The sequence below is a fragment of the Cicer arietinum genome, chromosome 2 (genome assembly GCF_000331145.2).
Source record: "Cicer arietinum cultivar CDC Frontier isolate Library 1 chromosome 2, Cicar.CDCFrontier_v2.0, whole genome shotgun sequence".
Taxonomy (NCBI): domain Eukaryota; kingdom Viridiplantae; phylum Streptophyta; class Magnoliopsida; order Fabales; family Fabaceae; genus Cicer; species Cicer arietinum.
Window position 1 is genome coordinate 52,108,830 of NC_021161.2, and position 26,748 is coordinate 52,135,577.

The 26,748-nt window shown below is 31.8% G+C and overlaps 3 protein-coding genes, 1 long non-coding RNA gene and 1 pseudogene across 8 annotated transcripts; 2 read left to right on the top strand and 3 right to left on the bottom strand.

The window, feature by feature from the left end:
• Positions 1–1,381: 1,381 nt before the first annotated feature.
• LOC101504662 (uncharacterized) lies at positions 1,382–14,724 on the bottom strand. Of its 5 annotated transcripts, none has more exons than XM_073365110.1 (12): positions 13,627–14,724; positions 10,325–13,013; positions 6,421–6,529; positions 6,256–6,330; positions 5,054–5,140; positions 4,379–4,435; positions 3,470–3,562; positions 2,493–2,565; positions 2,268–2,343; positions 2,098–2,188; positions 1,806–1,937; positions 1,382–1,698 (listed from the first exon to the last, which is right to left on the bottom strand). In XM_073365110.1, the coding sequence occupies exons 1-3, from the start codon at positions 13,993–13,995 to the stop codon at positions 6,432–6,434; spliced, it is 3,156 nt and encodes a 1,051-aa protein (XP_073221211.1). In that variant the 5' UTR covers positions 13,996–14,724; the 3' UTR covers positions 1,382–1,698; positions 1,806–1,937; positions 2,098–2,188; positions 2,268–2,343; positions 2,493–2,565; positions 3,470–3,562; positions 4,379–4,435; positions 5,054–5,140; positions 6,256–6,330; positions 6,421–6,431. The 5 variants fall into 5 exon arrangements, with proteins under 5 accessions (XP_073221211.1, XP_027187936.1, XP_012568724.1 ...); XM_027332135.2 differs by lacking the exons at positions 10,325–13,013; positions 13,627–14,724 and adding exons at positions 8,410–8,532; positions 9,047–9,240; XM_012713270.3 differs by lacking the exon at positions 13,627–14,724 and having other exon boundaries at positions 10,325–10,547.
• LOC140919305 (probable galactinol--sucrose galactosyltransferase 6) lies at positions 6,536–9,213 on the bottom strand (annotated as a pseudogene).
• Positions 14,725–17,431: 2,707 nt separating the features above from the next.
• LOC101504983 (chlorophyll a-b binding protein 215, chloroplastic) lies at positions 17,432–18,870 on the top strand. The gene is made up of 2 exons (XM_004491518.4): positions 17,432–17,743; positions 18,067–18,870. The coding sequence occupies exons 1-2, from the start codon at positions 17,598–17,600 to the stop codon at positions 18,716–18,718; spliced, it is 798 nt and encodes a 265-aa protein (XP_004491575.1). The 5' UTR covers positions 17,432–17,597; the 3' UTR covers positions 18,719–18,870.
• LOC105851689 (uncharacterized) lies at positions 18,343–20,880 on the bottom strand. The gene is made up of 2 exons (XR_003471634.2): positions 19,424–20,880; positions 18,343–19,219 (listed from the first exon to the last, which is right to left on the bottom strand). It is a non-coding gene; the product is annotated as an uncharacterized lncRNA (long non-coding RNA).
• Positions 20,881–23,555: 2,675 nt separating this feature from the next.
• LOC101505296 (uncharacterized) lies at positions 23,556–24,463 on the top strand. The gene has a single exon (XM_004491519.4). The coding sequence runs from the start codon at positions 23,916–23,918 to the stop codon at positions 24,264–24,266; it is 351 nt and encodes a 116-aa protein (XP_004491576.1). The 5' UTR covers positions 23,556–23,915; the 3' UTR covers positions 24,267–24,463.
• Positions 24,464–26,748: the final 2,285 nt, after the last annotated feature.

Consider the following 26,748-nt stretch of genomic DNA (forward strand, 5'->3'; position numbering starts at 1 on the left):
TACAACCACTTTTAGGAGATTTGAATTATATTCTTTGACAAAAAATTAAAAGTATGAGTATTCTGGTCACTTTAATTTTGTCAAATTTATAGATATTTTACTGCTATTAATTTAGGTGAGTTTGTTCGCAAATTCATTATTTTTTTTAACCAATTTATATGTGTATTATTCTCGATCTGATGTATTTTTTTAATAATTAATTAATGATAAGCGATACATGATTGCTGATAGCTATTTAATTTAAAATAACAAAAAATGTTATATTATTACCCAACCTTCTGTCTATTGTTTTACTAGATTTTTTTTTAATTCAATCTATTTTCATACTTCGATTTATTCTTTATGTTTCTTCATCTCTATATTCTCATCTCTTCAAGCGAAACATTTTTTTATATTAGGAATTTCCCTCTTCCGAATGTGATTGCCCAAACAACTTGCTGCCTCATGATACTAATTTTTGAACTAAAATAAATAAGATAATTGAAATATTGTGACTCTTTTTTACCTAAATATAATAGTGGTATTCATAATAAAATTGTGTTTCAAAAAGATGAGGGAAACAAACTACTCATTACAATCAACAATGTTCTAACAAAAATACTATGCTAAGATCAACTTCATGGTAACAAAAAAAATCAAGTGTTACATTAAAAAAATATAAGTCGATATTAGATGGTAACAATTTAACTATTCTTTCACGAGAACCTAGACCTAAATTCTACTGCATGTGTGAAAATTTTAATGGCGGATAATTTGTTGGTGTCTATTTACGCAGTCTTTGAGCTTTAGATTTTCTCATTCTCTAATTATGTCTCAACAACAACAACAAAAAAAGGGAAAATAGCATATTCCACTTGTGCAAACACATTCCTAGTTTTTGACATACGTACAGAAACATTTCTAACATAAACGCAATAAATTTGATCATCATTTTATTTTTTGAATTGTATTCAACTTAAATACCCCTTCAGTTATTGTACATTTTTCTATACCATATGATTGAGATCCAACCTTATATTAAAACAACATATTGAGACATCATTAATATATCTTAGAGATCTTCTTAGGATAGAAAACTTTTGCCCAGTCAATTTGTATATAAATAGTATGTATACAACAAATTTTTGTTCTTTTATTTTTGCTCTTTTAATTTTAAGTTTTAATTCCTTTCTAAGGTTACTATTCTTTGCCTCAAAACTACAATTACTATTTTTTTTTGTAAACAAACAGAATTCATCAATAAAAATAGTAACTAAAAAAACTACGAAAGTAACAAAAAAACTAAACCACTAGCTGTTGCCAAGCACCTCGCAGCAAAGCATATTGTAAATACAGAAAAAGAAGGAAAAAAAAACATTGCAACCTAAAATAAAAACATATCTCCAAAACCAGAAAATCTAGATGACATAGCCAGTAGCCAACAAATTAATTCCAGCACTCTTGAAAAACTGTAAAGAAAATAACTTTCTAATGGCTTTACAAGTTAGCATACAAATAACCCTCCAAAAATTTAGGTCGTTGAATACTTTAACTATTAAATCTAATTGCTAACATCGGTCTACAATGAACAAATTTAGCATTGGTCCATGTTAAATTCCACCTTTATCTAAATGCCATGTAACTTACATTAAACAACCAAGGTGTTGAAAATCATTCATGCACTTAGCTACTGTTGTAGTCTCATCAAGAGTACTCGCCCTGCAGAAGCATTGATATTATGGTAAGACAAAAATATGTACCTCATGAGTTGGAAATGGCATTTACAACACAAGAATTGTAATGTAAAATCACAATTATATACATACGGGTTATCTTGGTCACTGGACTCTCTGCAGCAGCTTTTCAGCCATTATTTTCTGTTGTACACCACTCAGTGTCTCAGAGTTCATAATAGCATTAGCTACGATGATAGTTGTTGATGGAGAAGAGGCATTGACCTATAGATGAAACAACAATTTCAAAAGGAAAACTCAAATTAGTAGAATGAAAAATTCCCAACTCCAACTTACAAATGATTGTCAATACTTCAAAATAGGACAAGAAATAATAAATAAATAATATAATATAGTACGCTGAGACTAGAGGGCATCTGCATACCCAAACACGTCCATTTAAGCCAACTGCTATCTCGAAAGACAGTTTCTTCCCTAATGTATCAAGTACTGGACATGTGGGTGAGCTAAGAAGCCTACAAACAACATACAATTTCTCATATCATGATCTGTTAAAAGTATGCACATAAAGAAAAAGAAATTTAAATTCCATACATCCTTGAGAGACCGGTTGAACACTCGAACATATAGCCTTCTTTTAGGGCACCAAACTCTCCTGCTTTCCCACTGGCTAAACAAACACCATAACAAAATAAAAGACAGAATTATGGTTGCAAATATAGAATGGAAAGACACTAAAATTACCAGAGAAAAACTCCATGATTAAAAGATACACGCAAAAAGGAATTTAAAAATGAAGCCACGAAATAAGACACCAACCATCAGTGCATGATAGCTCAGGATTCATTCCAGGGTTTGCTTTTACAACCCGCACATAAAGCAAAGTGCCTGCCTGCAAGGTGAAAAATTAAGCAAAAAAACAAAAACACCTACAAAAACAGGGTAGACGAACCAGGAAACACTATTTAAACATTAACACCGCCAAGAGCAAACTGCAGTTGGGAGAGGACAGACTCTCAAATACCTATGAATTTAATATGTAAATTTCATTCTTGTTTTCCTTTTATTTGTGAAACAGAGGACTCACTGTTTTCGTATTCTCTTTTCTGATTCTGTTCATTGTTATTCATCAATATAAGAACCATTACTCAGTGGTATTCTTAATTCTTTACTATCTACTCTAACATAGACACAAGAGGCAAGATTTCTCAAGCAGGCTAGTGACTTGACTTAAAGATAAGTAACAAGATTGTGTCATGTAACTGGTCTCAAAATCTGTGTTTTGGACATAACTACTCAAAGGTTCTAGTGCCAATGTTTGGACGCAATTTTATTGTCCTTGGTATAATGTATAAACAGGTCTCTTCACTTATTGTTTTTGTCCTTGGTATAAGTATGTTTATATTTATAGTCTAGGTCTCTAGGGTTATATTATAAAATGAACCCCATAGCATTTAACTACTACACGTGCACAACAACAAACTCTTAATTCATTAATGCCATCCCAGATCCCTCAACAATCATGATAATTGTGAATATCATAATTCATAAAGCAAAGTAACTAAAAGATGTTGCCATTAGTTAATGTGGAAAAGGATACCGCAAAGAGAAATAATTATCCTAAACAGATCTCTGTTTTATAAAAAGAAGGTTCTCTACATGCACTAAAAAAGATAAAATGATATATACAGAAATAAAACATGAACTATTACACAGTTTTATCAATGAGTCGTGAGAGTATAAGAGATACCAATTATAAGTTATGCAAATAGCATACATATAGAATTTATGCACACCTCAAACTTAGGTATATTTCTTCTGGTTCCTCCTTCAAATGCAAGCACTGGTAGAAATGCTAAAGCAGGTCCTTTTATATCCACAAGAAAGTTCTGCACAGATATAAAATGAAATTTTAAATAAAATAGAATAAACCTCAAAGCTAAGAAAAAAAATTCAATTACTTTCAAGGAAATAGAAAATACAAGAGTTGAACGGAACCAAGAAATTCATTCATTTTGTAATTTGTAGTAATTTTTTTTACATGTTATACGTTAAGATACATTATAACATTGTTTGATCCATGTAGCCGACCCCACCCAGCGGGATAAAGCTTGGTTGTTGTTGTTATATGTTCTGTTATATGTTCAGATACAACCGCGCTGAATTACCATCATGTGCTTTGTGTTGGTGTAGGCAAAAACTATATTTTGAAAAGGCCAGTATCACCATGCAAATGCTAATTCGCTTTTCTTGGCCAACATTAAGGACGTAACAAAGTAGATAAATACCTAGAACTATAAGCCTTGAGCACTCCTCTAGGGCAATGTACTCATCTGACTCGGGTTTCAAAAACTTCGAGGAAAAGAGATCTCGTTGTATGGTTATTCAAGAAAAGGTACAAAATGTTTTACTGATGGTATCTTGATCATAAAACACCAAAATAAAGTAACCCTATTTTATCTTGGAATAAGACAATCCAACCCAGGATAAATCCCTAAATAAAAATATCCCAAATGGAACCCCTAATTTCTATATTGAAATCCTAAAACTACTTGCCCAATTGATACCATCACCATAAACTTTATATAGTTAATAGAAACTAACAAGTTATAGAACCTATAAAAATTACATTCAGCAAGAAAGTAGAGTAGACCTACGGAACTTCAATGAACAGAAAAACTAAACAAAAATATAAAGTTTCTTACATCTGATCTGGAGTCAACAACTATTCCAAGAACCGAATCCTCTGCATGAGGCACATACTGTACAAAACAGCATAATCAGAATAAGGAAGGAAAGAAGATAGCATTTCTCTGAGACTAGAGAAAAATAATTGCAAGTCTCTTCCAGAATGCAAATTACAATTCATCATAAAAAGCAAGAAATTAACTCACATATACTAATACGTACAGAGTGTGCTAAGGAGTAAAAATTTAAAAGCAAAATAGTGCACACATCACTAACCTAATTTCATGGTTACCACCTCATTCAATAAGGTTAGAAAGAGATCGAAAGTAAACATCGTAAAAGGTTCAACACAAATTACATGACAGGTATTGTCTCCAAATATAAAAGACAACCAAATTTTGACACTAACAGATGACATTACAATGAAAAATGAAGGCATTGATTTTGGGATATTATTTCCACCAACTTCCACTTTAGCCCTCTTGTTGTAGGTCGGAAACATATTAGTCCATTCTATTAAAATATCCCAGGAATACATATAATAGAAACACATGTTTGATTGTAAGGCATATATTATACATATAATAGAAACACATGTTAGATTATAAAACCATAATGGAATTGAACCAGTAAAATTGAAAAATTAGCATTGTTGTGTCAGTCAAAGAAAGCCATTACACTACTATACTCACCCTCTTTTGAGAATTTTCAACCCAGTATTTATTAGGCTTGGAGAACCGAAGCCTGCCAGCCTTCATTACCGAAATCACATCATCGTCCTAAAAAAATTATACAAATGAGAATCTGTTACTAATATACTCGAAAAAATGAGAAAAATGCAAGAAAAATCATTTACTATTTCCTTCTTGCTTAGAAGATACCAAGTATCGAGATGAATAAATAAATAAGAGATTTAGAGAAAGACACCTTAGATTCACACAAATTGAAATTTGAAGTTCCATAAAGTATATATATATATATATATTATATAAAGCAAATTTCCACATACTGAAATTAAAAAGATCTAAACATCATAATATCAGTAAGTTGAAATTTTAGAGTTAATGAAATGACGAGTTTCCACTCACTTTATGCCAAAGTAAAAGAAGAAAAACCACTTTATAACTTCTAAGTGAAATATGTTTATTTAATTACTTAAGCTAGACTATACCCACAAAGAATAGAAGTTACCATCGCTAGCTTCACACAGTTTGCCGTTCTAAAGGTGGAAAGTGAATTAATGAAAAACAAACAAGTTTTCACATCCCAAGCCTAAAAATCTATTAATAGTAAAGAAGAAGAAGTTCAAAAAAAAAGTCTAGTGCAATAATAAGTTTTCAAATTTCAAACAGCATATCTCAGAGGGAAATTATTATCAATTGATTGTTATCTAACCTGATTGTCGGGGTCCGGTGTCAAACTAAACATGGCATCAAATAAGGAAAAGGCATTGCTAAAAATGAGTACCGTGTGTGCTTCTAATATATATCGCACTAATGTTGAACAGAAAAAAGAGTGAGACACTTGACTAGTGCAATCATAAGTTTTCAAATTTCAAACAGCAAATCTCAGAGGGAAATTATCAATTGATTGTTATCTAACATGATTGTCTGGATCCTTAGTGTCAAACTAAAAATGGTATCAAATAAAGAAAAGGCATTAATAAAAATGAGTGTCTGTGTGCTTCCAATATAATATATTGGACTAATGTTGAACTGAAAAAAGAGTGAAAACACTTTAACTATGTTTTATTTTTTGTTATAAAAATAACTTATGCATAAACACTTATATGATCATTGTTTATATTATAAAAATTCAATTAAGTTGTTTATCTAAACAGTGTCTAAGCATAGTAATGAATGACTGTTGTAATTTTGGGAAAGTGGAGAGGTACCTGACGTAAACCGCCTCCAAGCTTAATGGTCTGGTTTGTCATGGTAGACAGGTCAAGAACCACATCTCCCGGATACTATAAAACCATACATTATTATTTTATTAACATAATGAAAAAAATTTGCAAAATAGTTGTACAGTTAACAAACAGCAGCAAAGCACTCACCACTAATTGATCTAATAAGTTTGTGGAGGATTTATTTTCCATTTGAGTGGGAAATAAGAAAAGGATGCAAAATCAATGGCTCGAAGTCCTCGCAACTTTGTATTTGAAACTGTAAACAACATTTAGCATAAAAACATAATAAGAACCATGACAAATAGGAGAATTAAGATATTGCATTGCATCAGAGGTTACAATAAGATGGTTGGAGAGAATCTCTCTACCATAAGAAATGATAATGGTAACTCCATGTAGAGTACCCTAATTACTGTTACAGGATAATCGGTAACTCCAGTGGCGGAGCTTTATTAAAAAGTTTGGGGTGGCCGAAATAAAAATACAACAAAAAAACTCAAACAAAAATGCAACAAAACTCAAACACCTTATATGCAACAAAAAAACTCAAACACTTTATATGGACATAAAATCAAACACCTTATGTGCAACAAAAAAACTCAAACACATTACCTGGACATAAAATCAAACACCTTATGTGCAACACAAAAACTCAAAACAAAAATCAGCACTAAACTCCAAATCAAAATTACAAACTCCAAATCAAAGCTCCAAACTCAACACTAACAAAATAAGCTCTAAATTTCATGCTAACTAAACGAAATAAGCAAAAAGTAGAATTCCACAAAAATATCGGGCACTGCCGTATGTGTTAAATTCTTAGGATAGGTAAAAACTCAACAAAATGAAGAACTCAAAACTGACACAGGAGCGACGAACTAAGAAAAATTGAAATCAAAACTAACAGAGTCAAAGGAGCGACGAACTATCAAAACTAACTAACAGGCCCACCACTTATAGCCCGGGCCGAAGCGTGATACTCAGCCGCAGGATGAAGCGGGTGAAACATATCCCAATCTGGCTGCATAAACTCCCCAAGGAAACATGAATGGTATGTGAAACAGGATCACGTGGATAGAAATCATCAGAAGCTCTAACAACAGCCGTTTGTTTTGAATAATAAAGTGCATCAGTATTATGACTCATGCACGCGATGCAACCGTTATCAGGGGTAGTTCCTAGAAATAGAAGCATCGAGAGCCCGATGATACTGTTTCGTTAATTCAACTCTACCACCTAAACCCGAACCCAGTGTCTCCAAAATACACAATACACTGTACGTCAACTTTAACACCGTCTATACCGGCCCAAGAGAGGTACTTATGTAAATTACCGTAGAAGGTAAAAACCTTACTTGGGTTTACTAAACCCAAACCTTGAACCACTAATGGATCGGTTTTCCACGTGGGTTCATTCTCTTTAACTCCCTTTGAAATGTTACACGGTAACTCATCACTGAACCGTATTCTTCCGTTTCTTTCATCCCCGGCCGAACTCCTCTTTTGCAATGTTTACAATGCTTTTATCCCTGTAAGCCTCTGCGATGGTGGATTCTCTGAACCATTTTCCTTGGTGTCGCCGGCGACGGACTGCCAACCGTCGTCGATTATGACAAACTTCGGCGGCGCTCCACCGGCGGAGAGAGACTGTAAACCATCCTCAACTCCTTCCTGTGTAATCTCTTGATAAAACGCATCCCACGTGCACCATCCAAAATAATCGATTATTCAGGGAAGTTTCTTTTCATGACGGAGGCGGAAAGTGTTGAGGTGGTTTCTAACAGCAGTAAAGGTGTTGTGAGTTGTGGCGAAGGGATCAGTGCTGGCACTGATGAACAGAGCATGAGAAAACGACGTCGTTTTGGTATCTACGTCACCGCTTTCGAGACATAGTTCAAGCTTGTCATTAGAAGCGTTTCCTTGAAGACAAGCTCTGAATGAACCTTCAATAAGAGGAAGGAAAACAGTGTAGATGATACTATTTGATTCAAGGTGGGACCCATCTTTGGTTTCAACCAGTTTCTAATGGAATTTCGCTTCCTTCATCTCCCCCACAGAATTCCAAATCAAACTAACTAACAAAAATCAACACTAACTAACAAAAATCAACACTAACTAACAAAATAGAAATCTAAACCTTTTGAACAAAGAAAAGCAGCAACGCGATCTGGAGACAGATGAGGTTGCAGCGAACAGAGAGCGACGAACGGCCACAGAGGCAATCAGGCAGAGACGTCCGCAAAAGGGAGAGAGAGGAAGGCTGGAACAGAGAGGAAGAAATAGAAAAGTGAATTAGGTTTAGGGATTATTGTAATTTTTTAGTTTTAAAAAGGCCATTTTAATCATTTTAACTATAATTTTTTTTTCTGGGGGCCCGCGTCCACCCCAGTCCTAACAAACAAAGCTCCGCCTCTAGGTAACTCCTCGTGATCATTATATTTTTTCTTGCAAAAAAAAATATTAATAATGTATTCATTATAATCAAGATTCTTTAAAAAAAATCATTTGCAGGTCACGATTTCAAGCTACAATGCGAAAACCAGATGAAAATAAATCTCAAATAAAAGAAAAAAAATCAAGTTACAATTTTTGAAAAAAAGAATCCCTTCTCCTCCTTCACAAAATAGCAGACCAATAATTCAACGAAACAACAAACTAAAAAACAATCAAAAGAAAACAAAAATGTTCAAAGTAAGAAACAAAAAAACCATTGAAACAATACAAAAGAATAATGAATAAAAGAAAAAAGTTGGTAAGGATGAATAGAAACGAACCAGAGCTAAACGATTGATAAAGAAGGAAGGACGGTGTCGGCCGGTTTGCCGGAAAACGGTGCCGAAGGTGGAAGGTAGGTGGTCGATGGCACAGTCAGAGTGGTTTAGGGTAACAGAGAATTTGTGACCGTTTGGTTACACAGAGACGATGAAGTGAGTGTAAACATTATCGAAAAACAACAAACCCTATTTATACGTGTTTTTTTAGGCTTAATTGAACTTTCTCTCATTTCTCAATTGTCCTATTTTAATTATGTGGGATATAAGCATTTTCAACCAAAATAAAATAAAATAAAATAGGAAATTGTTAGTAAAAAATAAAAAAGTCTTTATCCTATTCAAACTTTCTTCTTCTTCATCCAATTTTTTTAGAGAATCTTAAAATCTTTAAGAAAAATAATGTATATGTTTCTCTTTCTTTTTCATCTATGTCAACTTTTTCTTTACAATAACAATGTTTGTTAACTACATCATATTATATTTCACACTGACTAGTATTATCATATTGAAATTGTCTTACGTGATGAGGTAGCATTAGGGAATACACAATGTCAAGACTAAATGGAACTCGATCAAAAATTCGACTAGTGAATTTTTTAAATCAAGTTCAGTTGCCTCAAAACTTAAAATTGATTCATAATTCAATGAAGTGGAAGTCGTCGTAGTTGGTTTTGCCAGGCACGTGGTAGCTAATGAATTGAATCATAGATTTTATTTTTCTGTAGATTTTTATATGACACAAATATTGTGCTATATTCACTCACTACAAGAAAGGGAAGAAAAATATAAAATATTTATTAAAAAAAATGATGATGTAGCTACTAAGTTTTCTTGTTTTATGTTTTACTTTCTTTAATGAAAAGGTCAAAAAATTTATTAAAACAAAAAAACGTGTTTAATTTTGTGTTTATTCAATGTGAATAGTGTGAGATGATGACCTCATTTGAATTAGATTGGACTTGAGAATTGAATCGTTTTTTAGTTTAATATATATATATATTGTAGTGTGTGTGAAGTAGTTTTATACTTTGTTTAAACAAAAAAAAAAATTATACTAACATGATAACATGAGATCCAATAATTATTTATTTTGTCATGTCTAATCATAAAAATGAGATGGAATGAAATTATGTGGCAAAATACATATTGAACTGTAATGTAAAACCATTTTTTGTTCATTCATTAAATGAATGTACATAAAATGATACAAGTAAGTATATGTACCTAACATAACTAAATGAAGTTGCCCTGCCACTAAAGATCAGCGAAATGTCATACCTATTAGTTGTAGGAACATCATAAAGGGAAGACCCAAATAAAGATAGAACCATGGTTGTGGTGTAGACTCTAGAGAATCTAACGGTGAAGTACAATTTGTGATGAAGCAAACTGAAAGAGTCTTCTTCAAGGCCAGTTCAAATACCCATGGAAGAGCACTAACCAGGACACAAATTACCCATCCAGTGGCATTCAGCCTCATGTAACCCGCTAGGGCTTTTGCATACTCAATTACCACAACCTGCATAACAATACAACCTCCTACAGCCACTGAGAAACAGTTCTTGAAATCTTTTGTTTTCAACCAATCCACAGTTTTGAGCAGATTGAACAGCTGGCAAAAAACCAATGTGTTGAAGATCATGGTTTTCCTAACTTGCTTTCCTCTGTCAGTTACATGTCCCGCAAGTCCAAGTATCATGCATGCAGAAGCTTGATACAAAACCTGAAAAACTATGTTTGTCCATATTGTTTTGGTTATAATTGGCTGATTCCTATCAGATGGTTGTTTCACAGGCTCTTTCTTGCAACTTAATTCCATCACCATCATTAGGCCACCCAGAAGACACATTAGCACATTCACCCAAATCAATTGGATTGCTGTTAGAGGGGATTCACCTGTGAATATTGTTGTTATCAAGGTTATGAGTAACCATGATATACCTACTGTCAGCTGAATTTGAATGAACTTTTGAATATCGTGATATTTACTTCTGCCAGCCTTCACAATTGGTTCCAATGCACTGAAATTTGTGATAGATATACCAGAACTGTCTCTACTATCCAATATTCTGCTTAGATAATTATGAACTATCCCTACATCAGCTAGCTTCAGAACTTCTGAAGTATGATTAGTCATTAACTTTTGTTCAACGAATGCAACCACATTGCCATTGTCTTGCAAACACCGTACCATGAGAAGCTTGTCTTCAAGACTGAAACTCGCCATTGTTATGGCTTGATCCACTTTAACCAATCTAGCTTTATCATTCAAATCTTTAAGTTCTCCTCCTTCAAGGTGGCCACCTACCGGCAGTTCTATTCCAAGTTCACAAGCCATGTCTTTCACTACCATGATATCGTCATCCTCTGAGACCAATTTGATTTCTATTCCATTATTTTGGAGATTTTTTAACGCTATTTTTGTTGATTCTTGATACTGGTATTTGAGACCTATCATTGCTAACAAGGTCAACCCGTCTTGCTCGAGTTCTTGCACCTGTGTTGGTCTATGAGCAAATGCAATTGGCTTAAGGTCACTATCCTCCATCTCTTGAATAACCTGCCCAAATTTGATTTTCTGATATTCCATGGAATGGCATTCTCCTTCACTATCATAGTACTGTGAACACATTTCCAATATTGTGGATGCATCCCCACTCCAGTGCAAGTCCATAATTTGTTCATTGGCCCTAACTTTTCTCACCAAAACTCCACTGCCCTCTTGATTAGAGTCCAGTTTACTATGGTTAAGAATGTGAAAATTTTGTGTGATAGATTTGATGTTCATTTTCCATTTTTTTTCTGCCCAAGAAACAAGTGGATGCACATGAGAAGGAGATAGTTCTGGTGCAAGAACTGATAAACCAACTCCTTGTTTAAGCTTGTCAAATACAACTAGACCTGTTTCTGATATCTCAACCTCCCCAATATCTGTCTCCCCCATCCATACTCTACTGACTTCCATTGGCTTAAATATTAGTCCACCACCTGATACATCAATGCAGATAACAGTTACCAACCCTAATGTTGTACAAGCTGATAAATCATTAAAGACAACTTTTTGGTCCGATACTACATCATCAATCTGGTAATGGAGAATAAGAGTTACTATAAGTGGCACTCCGTGTTGCACACACATCATTGCAACAGTAAAAACACCTGCTAAAATGGAAATCCTTCCTTGTGGTCTCAAAATAATATTCTCGACAACTTTCATCAACAAACCGACTGAGACATTTCCTTTGATATCTGGCAATCCACCACCATCTCCATCTTTTTTACATATCAGGCGAATGAACAACACAAGTGCAACCAATGTGAAGATAAAAAGAGAAGCTTTGTCAAGGTATGAAATTGGTTTCTCAATTAGACTCTCCAACAGGCCTATCTTTTTAGGATGACAGCCCATAAAGTCCTTCATCTCAGCCAAATCCGATTTGTTTCGAACTGATGTCACAAGCATCTGTCCATAACCTGCAATCACCTCTGAACCAGCCATAAGAAATGGATTCCCCTCGCGATCAATTTTTTCTTTTTGTATTCCCTCAGCCAGCACAAGGATTTCAGGACTTACAAGCAAACCATCAGCTGGAACCTCATCATGGGGACTCAGATACACCATGTCACCCACCACAATATCGGAGACGGCAAGAGTAAGATCAACCTCTTGTAACCCTTCACCTCTTTTAACATTGAATTTCATCTCCTCGCCTTTTCCCTTTGTCGGTTTAATCATCATTTTCTTTTCACGCCGAAAGCTTGTTATTGAAGAGAATGCAAGCAGAAGTATAACAGCGAAAACTATGGCAACACCATCATGCCAACCATATTTAAATCCTTCCTGCATGAACCCTATGGCTAAGGAGAATAAGGCTGAAATCAGAAGCATTGAAACTGTGTAACGATTGTCCTTGCAGGTATTCCATAAAAAGCCAGAGAAGCTTGCTCCAAGGTTGCTAGTGATCCTCTGTTCATTGCATAAAAATCAAAATTCCATCAATAACTAGCAGTGTATGTTATATATTCAAGGTGAAATTGCACTTTTAGTCCTTTATTTTTTATCTAGTTTTCAGATATGTCCTTTATGGATTTATCTTCCCAACTAGGTCCTTGAAGTGGCACCCCGTTTGCCATGTTAACATTTATGTTATTGTCCATTTGCAAAAATGTCATTTTCCGTTAAAAAAACAAGTTGTGTAGCTGTTACAATGCCGACGTATTGTATAACGATTCCCATATTGGTCCTTTAAGAGGAAGATGATGAAGATGAAGATTGCTCCTGAGCGGAAATTGGTTTAACTTTGCAAACGGACAATAAACACCATTATGCACATGTCAGCATCGTAACGACCAGGTGACATTTTTTTAACATAACTAAAAAAATGATATTTTTGCAACCGGACAATAACAAGGTTAACGTTGCAAACGAAGTGCAACTTAAATTATGTAATTGAAAAGAAAAGAAAAACATAAAGAACCTATCCAAGAACTAAATCAATCATAAATTACTTCGCAATTACTAAACCAAATATTTAGACAATTTATCAAACATCCATCATCATATGAAGAGGATTGATTACCTCTGATGAATGATGATTTTGACTGCGAAGAACTTCACAAACTCGGTCAATCCCACCAAACTCAAGAAAAGATTTCAAGTCCTTATTCCTCACAATCCCAGCAATATCTTCCTCTGCTATATCAATTACAACGAAAGATTTCGCAGAGGAGGTTCTAGAATGAGGCAAAGAAGTATATGGTATTGCAGAAAGTGATGATGGTGGAAATTCTTCATAGTTGTTACTAGAAGTTATAGGCTTCTTCAAAGAAACGAGGAATCCTATGTATAAACTAAGTTTACGCCATTGCTTGCAGTATTTACTACTGTTAGTAGTAATGAGTATGCTAGCACTAAGTTCTATGTTGGCAACATCTGATTCTGAGGACATGTTTGTCAGACAACAATGATTCAATTGAACAACCTTTTATGATAATTTGAATTGAAACAAATTAACTTTAAAAAAAAAAAAAGAAGGAATTTTTTTAGATTTTTTGGTAACACTTGTTCTCAAGAATTGGGGTTTCTGTTTTTAGACAGACACACATCATGGTAAGTGACCACAATACTTAGGTGTTAGTGTTAGTGTTAGTGTCAGTGTTAGGGAGAATTTGATTGAAAAGCATACTTTTGTAACTATACACAATGACAAATTCAATGAACTATTGAAAATTATAAGCTAAAGTAACATGATATAAAGGGTTAAGCTCAAATTGGAGTGATAATTTAGTTCTAAAAATAGAGAAAAAAATTGGAGTGATGATTTACAAAGAAAGAAAGATCATCTAAAATCTAAAAATATAAACTCTTAACTATGTGCTAATATTTTAGTGTGATTGACTTTATAGAACACATAGGAAGGGTAATGGCATGCCCTTGATTTTGTACTTCATTTCACAACGCGGTTTATACGCGGTTTAATGTGGAAAATTTTGCACTTCACAATTTAAAGTTTAGGAATATTCGAATTTTTCATTGAATAGATAAGGTATATAGCTAATGTCATATATGTAGCAAATGCAAACTTGTCAAATAAATAAATATGTAAACCAAAGTCTTTACGTTACGGGTCGGTCTCTTTTGTTTCAGCCATCGCACGAAAAAATGTATACCAGTAGTAATTTTCAAAAATTAGTATACCTTATAGTAGTAATAATGTATTCGTGAAAACATATGGTTATCGATATTTTGACTTGGATTTTATAATAATGTTCACTCTTTATGTGTATCATATATAATGTATCAATCACCTAAACAACCTTAATAAAAAAAATCATAGCTGGCAACATAACTTTTTAACATTTTTTATTTAGAATTTAGAAAATGTGAAACATTCCCATTTTACAAAATAATTTAATAGTTAGCTTTATACTATTACTTTATCACAACTTTTCATCCATTTTTTAAAAATAACTTTTACAATGCATTTTTTATTTTCTGTTTACAAAATATAGAGATGGAGTTTACAACAAACTTAAATTTATTATTATTAATCTCTTTACACAACTCTAAAATTAGTCAAACTATTATAAATAAGGTATTAATAAAAAATCATGATCTTTCTAATTTGGTACATTTTATTGTCTGTATGACAACACCAATAAATTAGCAGAGCAAAATAAATGTGTTTGGTTAACAATTTTTTTTAGATGCTATTTTAACCGGGGTTTAGACTTTATAATTTTTTACAAAAAAAAAAAAGAGTTGAAATCAATTTCTTTAATTCCTTGTCCCCAAATAACTCAAAAAAAAAAATTAAACTATAATGTTATTCATCTTACAAAAGATTCACAAATACAAATTGATTAAGGTATGCATTGTCATATTTATTATTATTTCTTCATCTTTTAATGTATCATTGTAATAAAGTTAAAATTATTTTTTATGGAAAATTATAAACAGTAAATAAATTGTATTGTTTTTACGATTACCATTTATACACATGAAATTTGTCAACTTTTAGAAATCTCTTCAAATTTATGTTTGTATGGTTCTGGTTTTTTTATTTCATAGTTTTGTTGCATTTTTTCGGAATTATATCCAAAAAAACCATAAATGAGAGAAATTTAATATATTATAAATAGATTAGGAAAGGTGAGAGAGACGTCAAATGAAATAAACAATCGTATTGAAAGGAGAAATAAAGGAAAAGGTGGAGGTGAAACCATAGTACGAGATTAGATAAAAAAAATGTCACAGTTTTTTTGTGTTATTTTAAATTAAATAATTATGTTATTTTATATTGTTAAAAATTAAATTTATCAAACATTTTAATTGTAATTAATTAACATTTCAACTATAAGTAATCAACTATAAGTTTTTCAGCTATCAACTAACTAATAGCTTAATTTTAACTTTAGAAACAATTCTATAATAAATGTCCTTAGACATATTTTAACTAATAAAAATTGATATGATTAAGTTGAACCTATTATCTGATATTTGAATATGAGACCTCACATTTGAGTATAAGTTTATGCTTTAAAAAATAAACAATTCTATAATAAATAAAACATTATATTCGAGTTTTTTTTGTTTATTGCACAGTAAAAAAAAAAACTAAACAATAATACATTAGAACAAAAATTATTACTTTGCCTTCATAATTTTTTGTTAATACTATCGGTTGTTCAGTCAAATTTGATTTATTTTTATATAATTGGAGATTGAAATATAATTTATTTTCACCATTTTTACCTTGTTTAGCTTTAATTAAGGTCTTGTACCCAAAAAAACTTTAATTAAGGTCTTGTTAAAAAACATCACTTAAGGTTTTTCCTCCTTTTAATTATCATATTTTTCTTTATTATTAAGGCTAAAAAAAAAAACCAATAACGCACTCTTCAAATATACTTCATTTGACTTTCACTCTAGTATTTTTAATCATTGGTTATGGTGTGTGTTGGTTTGAGGAGAATGAAGAAGAGACAACGAATTATTTTAAATGTAAATTGTTTGGTTCAATTATTTAGATGTGAGGGGAGAGAGAAAAGAGAAGAGAGCAAAATCCCTCTAAAACCAATTTTAACTCCTCTTCAAAAGTGAGGAGATTTGAAGAGAGGAAAAGTAATCATATATAGAATAAAATAATTTATTGTTTAATGTGATCTTAGATATGCAATTTTACATTTTGCCTTCTTTAAAATCCTATTTAACCAAATACAAAAAAAAAAAAAAAATAATAATAATAATAATAATTCACCCTCTCCTCCATAAAATCTCTCTCCTTGATAGGGTCATTTACCTCTTCTCATATCCTGGGATCATAATTCCCACTTGAGCCAATTTTGTAATTTAGCAGAGATGAACTTCCACCTTGTATTCTTGAGGTTGAGAGTCTTTCTTTGCCTGTTTGTCTTTTGCACCTTCATATTTATGTAATTTTTTTCCTCCAACGTATAGATGTAATACCAATTTTAAAAGATAAAATATTTAAATATGTTTTTAATTCTTGTAGTGTGTTTTAGCCTCACATTTGTTTCTTTTCAAAGAGTAAAAGCACACAATATTTGCATTTTTTTAGAGACTAAAATCCAATAAAATTTGTATAATGACCAAAATTAAATTTTATCAATTTTCTAGAAATCAACTGTAAATTTTATTTTTAAAAAATGTAATGAGCAATGGGGTTGCACTATAGCACCAGCCAAAATGTCCAAACCACTCTTCCAAGTTTCAGTTTTTGTTTCTCAAGTTTGGTGGACCTAATTTTCCTTGGCTCACATTCACCCTCTCCAAAACATCTAAGCAAGCAAAATTATGTATCCACATGGCACAAAGAGAGCCACATTATTAGTACAAAATATCAGGTTGAGAATCCACATCCAAAATCACCACCAATGAGATGTTGCTGACTAGTGCATATCCTAATCCACAACATCTTATGATTTCCACCGTGTTTACTCTCTACGCTTCTATAAACCATTGCAGCCTTTCCTTATTCTTCACAACACTCACTAGCTAGTAGCAACAAAGGGAACAAACAACACAATCATGGCCACCTCTGCTATCCAACAATCAGCATTCACTGGCAAGACTGGTTTGAGGCAGGGAAATGAGTTCATCCGGAAGGCTGGTAGCTTTGGCCAAGGTCGGTTTACCATGCGTCGTACTGTGAAGAGTACTCCTGAGAGCATCTGGTAAGTAGTTCAATCAAGTGAACATTAGCTTTGCCAGTAGTTAAAATACAAAAGCTTGTGGTTTTGAATACTCCTTTATCTAATCATGTCACTTGAGAACAGAATAACTAATTTTAAGCAAAATGAGACAGACTTAAAAGCTAGTGATTGTGCTTGTGTAATGTAATAACTGGTGATACTGATACAGCTATATATAGTTATTATTATTATCTTGTCTTGTAAAGGTCACATAAAATTAAATCATATCTGTGCTAACATTTGAAATAAGATTCTGATAATTTGTTTCTGTATTTGACTTGGTATGATCTGTTGTCAAAAACCAGGTATGGCCCTGACCGTCCCAAATACTTGGGTCCCTTCTCTGAACAAATTCCATCATACTTGACTGGTGAATTTCCTGGGGACTATGGATGGGACACAGCTGGATTATCAGCTGACCCTGAAACCTTTGCAAGGAACCGTGAGCTGGAAGTAATTCACAGCAGATGGGCTATGCTTGGTGCATTGGGATGTACCTTCCCTGAAATCCTTGAAAAGAATGGTGTTAAATTTGGTGAGGCAGTGTGGTTTAAGGCCGGTGCCCAAATTTTCTCCGAAGGTGGTCTTGACTATTTGGGCAACCCAAATCTGATTCATGCTCAGAGCATTCTTGCAATCTGGGCTACTCAGGTTGTGCTCATGGGATTTGTTGAAGGCTACAGGGTTGGTGGAGGACCACTTGGTGAAGGACTAGACCCACTTTACCCTGGCGGTGCCTTTGACCCACTTGGTCTGGCTGATGACCCTGATGCATTTGCAGAATTGAAGGTGAAGGAAATCAAGAATGGTCGGTTGGCCATGACCTCCATGTTTGGTTTCTTTGTTCAGGCCATTGTTACTGGCAAAGGCCCTATTCAGAACCTTTACGACCATGTTGCTGACCCTGTCGCCAATAATGCGTGGGCTTTTGCTACTAACTTTGTCCCTGGACAATGAGAATGCCATATAATGCCTGTTTTGTCAGATGCAATCTTCTGCTCTCATTTGCATTTCTGTTGTGTTTAACTCCCATTTTCACCAATGTAACTACATGAGCAGAAGAACCTGTATGTTGTTGATTATATATTAGAAATATGGATTCCAAGAAATATCAAATCTTGTGCACGAATTTAGCATAGTGATGGGGCCTATGTTTGTCATACTATATTTTTATTCCCAATAACCTAGACAACCCTTCCTTTAAAGTTAATTAGTTCAAATAATGCAACCAAGTTCAAGGCGTCGGCCGACTTTTTTTTATCATCTACTGCTTAAAAAAAAATCAGCTACTTAAAGGTAATCACACAAAGACGCCTGCTATTTAGAATGAATTAGTTTGCACGCGAATAAGGCATCATGAATGCATACCTTTTAGCATTTCACATGCACAAAACTGAGGATCGTGAAAAGTTCCAACTTGTTATCACGTGTTTGCCAAATCAATATACCAGAAGGTACCTGTTGAAATTGAAAGACTGCAATTTTCACTTCTGGGTTATAATAATTTTCTACACTAACAAGATGACACTAGGAGCACAAAATTATATAATATGATTATGGAAGATTTTCATGAAGTTCATCATCTTTATCATGTGAAAAAGAAGCCATAATAAGTTTCAACCATATTATACATTTGTAAGTAACCGTATTTTAACATGATACCTCATCAAGAGTCTGCGACATGTCACCAAAAGTCATTTCAAGAACATTATCCTTTTTTAAAATGATGGAAGCGGCTATTATCTCTCACTATAATTTCACGGTCATAGATAGCTGAGAGGAGTTTGGTAACTACATGGCAATCGTTACAGACTCGAAGGTACTTTATAATGCGAATAGGAGTTCTTCTTTCCATATTGATGAGACCAAAAGAAATGGCCAACCTCTCACTTTGGTTATCTAATTCAGATTCTTTTTCTTTCTCGCCTTCAATATTTAGCAGAACTTGGCTTGTGTCAGGAACATGTCCCTCCAGTTTCAGCTTCTCCCTCATTTCCCTCAACTTTGCATATATATCCTGGGTTTGGGAATGCGATCTATCATCCACTATAAACCGATGAAGTTGACCCTTGTGCTCAATGAAGCTGGCTGCATCCAGCATCCTTTTTCATTCCTCTCTTCTTCATCATTTCTCTTACATGTGAAACTTTATCCCACTTCCCAGCTGCATCATACACGTTAGAAAGTACAGTGTAACACCCAGTACGAGCATCTGAATCCTCCTCAATCAAACTGTGGGCTGCATATTCACCTATGTCCAAGTTTCCATGGTTCCCAGCACCACCAAGCAAACTCATCCATATGACTTTGTTGGGTCTCACCGGCACCGGCATGCTCTCAATTATTTATTTTGCCTGTTCAAGATGCCCAGCTCGACATAAAATGTCAACGAGGCAAACCATGCATTCCTAAGCCCACAATTATAGCCGTTCAATGCCCCAATTTCTTATTGGCAATTGCATTAAAAACTGCAACAGCACTCTCTATACTTCCACACTTTGAATAAATTTCTATCAATGAAGTACCAAGTACACCATCCAACTCAAATCCATGCTTAACCATAAACGAATAATCCATCTTCCATTACCAAAAACAGCCAAACCCGAAACAGCAGAAAGAGCACTCAACAACGTAACATTGCTAGGCACAAGCCCCTCTTTCAAAAACGCTTCAAACAACTCCATACCTTCATAAAAACACCTATTGAGCTGATATCCAACTATCATTGAGTTCTAACATATTAAACTCCTCGCAGGCATACACCGAAACAATTCATTCGCCAATTCAATTTTCCCAACCTTCATATACCCATTAATCATAACATTCCAAGTAACCAAACTCTTATCAGGCATTTGATCAAATACCTCTCTAGCAATCTCAACCTTACCACATTTGCACTACCCATCAACCAAAGCAGTCCAAGTAAACTTGTCCCTACTAGGCATTTCATCGAACACCTTCAATCCATAAATGTTATTTTATAGTTAACAAATAGTTAATAGGTTGATTTTGGAATACACTTGTTGAGATGCACATTATCCGTCTAATATCATTCATTTTCCAAAAAAAATTTGCTATGAAAATTAATCATTGCAATGCAAACCGCAAAAATGTTGACAATTGCACAACTATCATTTTAGATTTACATTTATAAATATACTTTTTGAGTAATTTTTATTTCATAGACGTATTTTTAATTAAAAATGTATTTTCTCGTGATTTATATTTAAATGTTTTTTTTTCCAAATGTTTTGATAAAATAAAACCTGTTTGAATTATATAGCAAAAAATATTTATAAATGTAACTAAAAGTATTTATAAATGTGTATTTTCTAAACCAACTCTCTCATGACTAGGGGTGTTGAAAAAAACCAAAAACTGAACCGAACTATTTTTGAACTGAACTGATTTATCAAAATTGAGAATCGAACTGTTTTCGAATTGATTTTTTAAAACTAGAACTAAACAAAACTAGTTTTCAGTTCGAAAAAACTGAACCAAACGGATTTTATTTCAAAAAACTTGAACCAATTTTGTTTTTTAGAAGTAATTAGGGATAATTATGTAAAATTTGACATATATAAACAAAAAAACTAAATTAAACCAGTTCGGTTCAAAACAATAAATCGGTATACTAATTTATAAAACAGTTCGGTTCAATTTTTTAACTGAAAATCGGTGCGGTTCGATTTTTTAAAATTAAAAATCAATTCGATTTTCAAACGATTCTAGTTCAGAACTGAATTTTGTTCACCCCTACATGACTCATCAAACATGTCATCAGATCACAAAAAGTGGAGATGATAACGGCTAAGAAGTGCCAAAATAGGAACCAAACTAGCTTATAAGCTAAATGTAGATTTAAAGTGAAATTAATTTTCATTGATGGTAACTAATAATGAACCAAACATAATATCAATCTCATTTTTCATTAGAAACGTAATTTTAGTGTTGTGAATGATAAAACAAACGTATGAATTGAATTTTGATGCAGATAATAGAGCACAACTGGAGCGACATTGAGGAATATTTTGTTTTGATAGATTTAATTTCATTTTGGTTTGTGTTTATAGTCATATTATTGCACTTTTATTGTGTGAATGCAACTAATTGTGCCTTTCAATCTATGTTTGTGCATACATATACTAAGTGGTGCACTATTTTTATGTATGACTTATAACACATTTTTTCTAAAGGAACTATTACACCCTAATTGATTATAATTTTATTAACATATAAAAATTATAATTTGTGGATGATAATATTTTTTTAGATTTTATAAAACAAGTTTTTGAACTTTTAAAAATATAAATCACATTGAACAAAACAAAAGTATTCTTCGTCATTTTGATTTAATTCGAGATTACTCATAAAATATTGTAAAAACTAAATCAGATCAACTATTTTTAATTAATTTTAGTTTTTATGTCTTTCTATAAAACTGAACCAAATCGATCTATTTATCCTATCGATTAAAATTATTGAATAAATTTTAAAATATGGTATAAATTCAAATAAAGTTCTCTAAGTGGCATTAATCGTATACAACAATGTGTTATTAAAGTAATAAGAAAATGTATTCGATAAAAGAATTTTGAAATGTATTGGGGAAAAAATGTGACTAGGCCAAGTGAGAGAAAATTTGGACTAACGTGACTGAGAGAAAAAGAGAAGTTGGAAAAAAAATGTTGAAATAATAAATTATGTAAAATTTATGTAAAATTTATGTAAAATTCTCTTCTTTTTTTTTTCTTGACAGACCCATTTTCAAAAAATTGACAAGGAAATTCAATAAATTATATAAAACATAATCATGAAATTTGAAACTTTAAGAAATGGCAAAACAAAGAATGATAATGACTCTTCCAGTGAATCTCTTGCAAACTCCCACCCCAAATAAATAATACATTTCTTTCACTATAGCATAGGTATGCATGACATGTGCCTCAATATATCTATTTTCTTATTCTTTGAGTGAATGATTAAATTGAGTGAATGATTAAGTTGATCTTCTCTTTATATCAATTTCAATAAATAATTAATCTCCTCCACTTCACCTTACCCTTTTCTTTTATTAGAATGAATATGTTATTTTAGAGTTCAAACCAAATTGATGAGAGATAATGTTAATGCAACAATTGCATATGAATACATAATGCACATTATTGGTTAGTCTATATGATTGAACAGTAGATGCATTGGATTTTATATTGTTTCATGGTTACAATGATTTTGGCTTATGAAAGTATAGCTAGAGTAGAGGGTATAGTTTGAAAAAATCATAATTATTTTTAAACATTGAGTTCTCTCTCTTTCCTTGATGGACACTAATATCTAATTAATGATTGATGGCAAACTCCAAAAATATTCCTTGCCAATTCCTTTTGTCTCCTCTACAAAGCAAGACCTCCCCTTCCAAGCTCCAAAACATCAACACATTCAATAGTTGAAAACATACAAAAATAAACAAATAAACAATAAATCCTAAGAAAATAGTAGCCTAATCAAAATGGGGTTACACAAGTGTTAGATGATTAGTTATATTTGTTAATTGTTTTTATATATTGGTTTTTATTTTTAAAAGCCAAAGTATACTTTTTAATAATTTCTATCAAGAATAATGTTAATTCTATAAACAGATCTCACTTATTTAAAAAAATTTGATTTTTAAATGGAAGAAACCTTGAATTACCAAAAATAAATAAAAATAAATAGTGTCCTCAAATTGACATGCACATATAAGCATTTACCTAACCATATATTCTCCAAAATACTCCCTTCCAATTGCTATTTTGCATCATCAATTTGGACATTACCTCTTACCCTTTTCCTCCTTCAAAAAGTCCCTTTGTCTACACATGAAGCTACCCTTCCTTCCTCTATACTAACTTCAACAACTATCTCTTTGTCATCTTGTCAATCACCAATTGATTCTAATCTATGTTGCTATCATTAGGAATCAATTAGAAGGACCCAAATACTAAAAAAATCAATGTTCAACAAAAATATGATGATCTTCAATATATGCATTTTCTTGTATTATATATCACTTCCAAAACACAACATGCCAAACCCACCAAAAATATAGTTCCACTCTTCTCCACCCCATTTCCTCCAATAGACCAAAGATTGAAACTTTACTCACTATTTCCAAATGGGTGGGCAAGATAATGATCCAACCATGGTGAACTCTTCTATTGCTCTTCTTCAAGAAAGGTTTAGACAATTGGAGAAAGTGAAAGAAAGGAGAGAAGGTAAACAACTTGTTAGATTGTTGTCATCACAAAACAACACTATACAACAAAGGTTGGTTGATCCAAATCATAGGCCACTTTATGATCATGATTCTCTTTCTCTTGGACTCAACTTGACTAACAAGCAAAGTGATCATCAAAACAACATGAAATTATCAAGCTCATCTTTGAGTCCATGGTCACAAGGTGAATCTTCAACATCAAGAAATTTTGACAACTACTCAGATGTTGATACTTCACTTCATCTGTAAAATAATCAATATATTTACTTATGTTTTTATTTTATTCAATAATCCTTATATATGTGTGTATATATGTGCATATAAGAGTGTTCTATGTTCCTCATATCATTTTGTAGCATCAATCAAGGAAGATTTGCATCAGTTCTTGACTTTGATCCCTTGAAAGTATGTGAGTGATATATTGAATGGAAAATAATGTGAATCAACAATTATATCTAAAACTATGAACTACTAACAGCGAAGAGTTTTGAAATAGACATTTTTATGTTTTAAGTGAAAGATATGTAAGTTGTGACCTTTTGCTAGTATGTGAAGCCTTTTTTTTTAATAGAAAAAAGAAATGAATCACGGAAATTACTTAAATATTTTTAAAGATTTTTTAAATATTTTCTATCATCAATTTTAATTTTTACTTTTAAGTCGACCAATGCGTATTAAATAAATTTCAGAATATTTTTTTTAAATATTTAGAACAATATAAGAACTCTTCTTATAATTTTTAGAATTTTTCAACAAAATACGAATTAAATATAAACACTAAAATTAAACAAATCAGATTTTATTAAAAAATTATAATTTTTTTAAAGATATTTTTTATAATATTCTAAACATGCATGCAAAAACTCATTTAAAAATTCAGACAATACATATGAATTGTTTTAAAAGTAAAAACTAAAATTATTGACGGAAAATATTTTGACTTTTATTATTTGAAGAATTTTTTTAAAAAGATTAAAAAAGAAATATAATATATTTATATAAACTAAAAACTTATTTAACCTTTATTATTATTATTATTAGGTTTTTCAATTAAATAATTATTCTTAAGTGGCAAAAGATAGCAACATTGTAATTCAATTGTATAACTCTATAATGTGTCAACTAATTCACAAATTAATTCTCCTACTTTCTTGGCAATACTCCTATTATCTTGGTAATAGTATATATAGGGCAATGCTATATATAGCGATAAATTACCTCTCGAATTTATCACGAACATATAATGGCTATTAAAAAAGTGCCACTAACCATACAAGTGGGGTTAGTGTTAAAATATAAATTAAGTGTGCTATATCGCAATCGTGATATAAACTCTCGCGATAAAAAAGTCTACATATTTATATTAACTTTCACTAAATTTTTTGTAATAGCTTAACTTATTTAAAAATGGTTTAAGCACATTTTCTCTCTTTTTTATTTTTATTTTTATTGTCAAATAATTTAATAGTTAGATATAAATGTGTATAAAACATAAAAAATAAAAAATATCAAATTCGGTCTAGAACTCGTATATATTAATATATTTACAGCTATAACGAACTTGTATGAACAAACAAATAACAACTATTAATAGGTATGTAATAAAACAAGATATTACATAATATCTTGCAATTTATTAATTAATCAATAGATTTAACTCAAATTACTTAACTAAGCATTTAAGTATTGGTTTAAGAACTTAAGTTTATGGAAGTATGTAAAGTTGAAAAAGTGTCAAAAACTCTAATTGTAATATGTTTTTTACAAAAAGTTGTGACGGTTTCTTGTGTAAATAAAAATCTTGCAAATTCTCATGTGAATGTCCCATGTTAACTACTTATGTATAAGATAATTAGTTAAACTAAAAATATGAAATTGTGAATAAAATAACATATCGGAGAGGTTAATTATTATGCAATTAAGGACAACTTAAATTATCAATCATTTCATATTACTAATATGATATGATTATCTACTCCAATGATTAGACGTTATTGGTAGTTTATATGGCATGTATAATTTTGTCTATTTGTTCATGTAGCTTTTGGTTTATATTATTTTCCGGCTAAGTTGTATTTGGCCTCTTGATACTTCTTGTGTCAAGAGTTGATTTATTTGAATATATTTTGCCTTTTAAAAAAAAATAGTTATATTCAATTTTAGACATCGGCAATTACTTTCAAATAATTATATTTAAATATAAAAAAATATAAATTTAAATTTTAGGAATTATTTGTTAATTGAACATATTTTTTATCTTAATTTTTTGTTCAATACTTTTTCTTTTGACACAATCTTTTTTTATACATTATGTTCAATACTTTTACCAAAGAGTATCTCTATTTGTTTTGTTTCTTAAGAAATATAAATATATCTCTATTATTTATTTTTATTCAAGATATTTTCATTATCATAATTTTTTATTTTGTAACTGAAATTGTTATTATAGTAAATCACATATCATTAGATATCTTATTAATATTAAAAAAAAGGCTAAAAAAATTAACATCAACAAAAAACGCATTAAAATGAAATAAAATAAAATAGAAGTGATTTTTATCCCCCGAAAACGCGAATTTTGGAAACGCGAAGAATCGAGAAGCTTCTGAAAACGCCATTTTGTGGCGACAGAAACCCTGCTAAAACCCTACCAATTCTCTCTTCAACGCACTTTTTTCGAATCTCACTGTCCCTTCTTCGCTCTCTGCTCAATTCACACTATGCACAGACT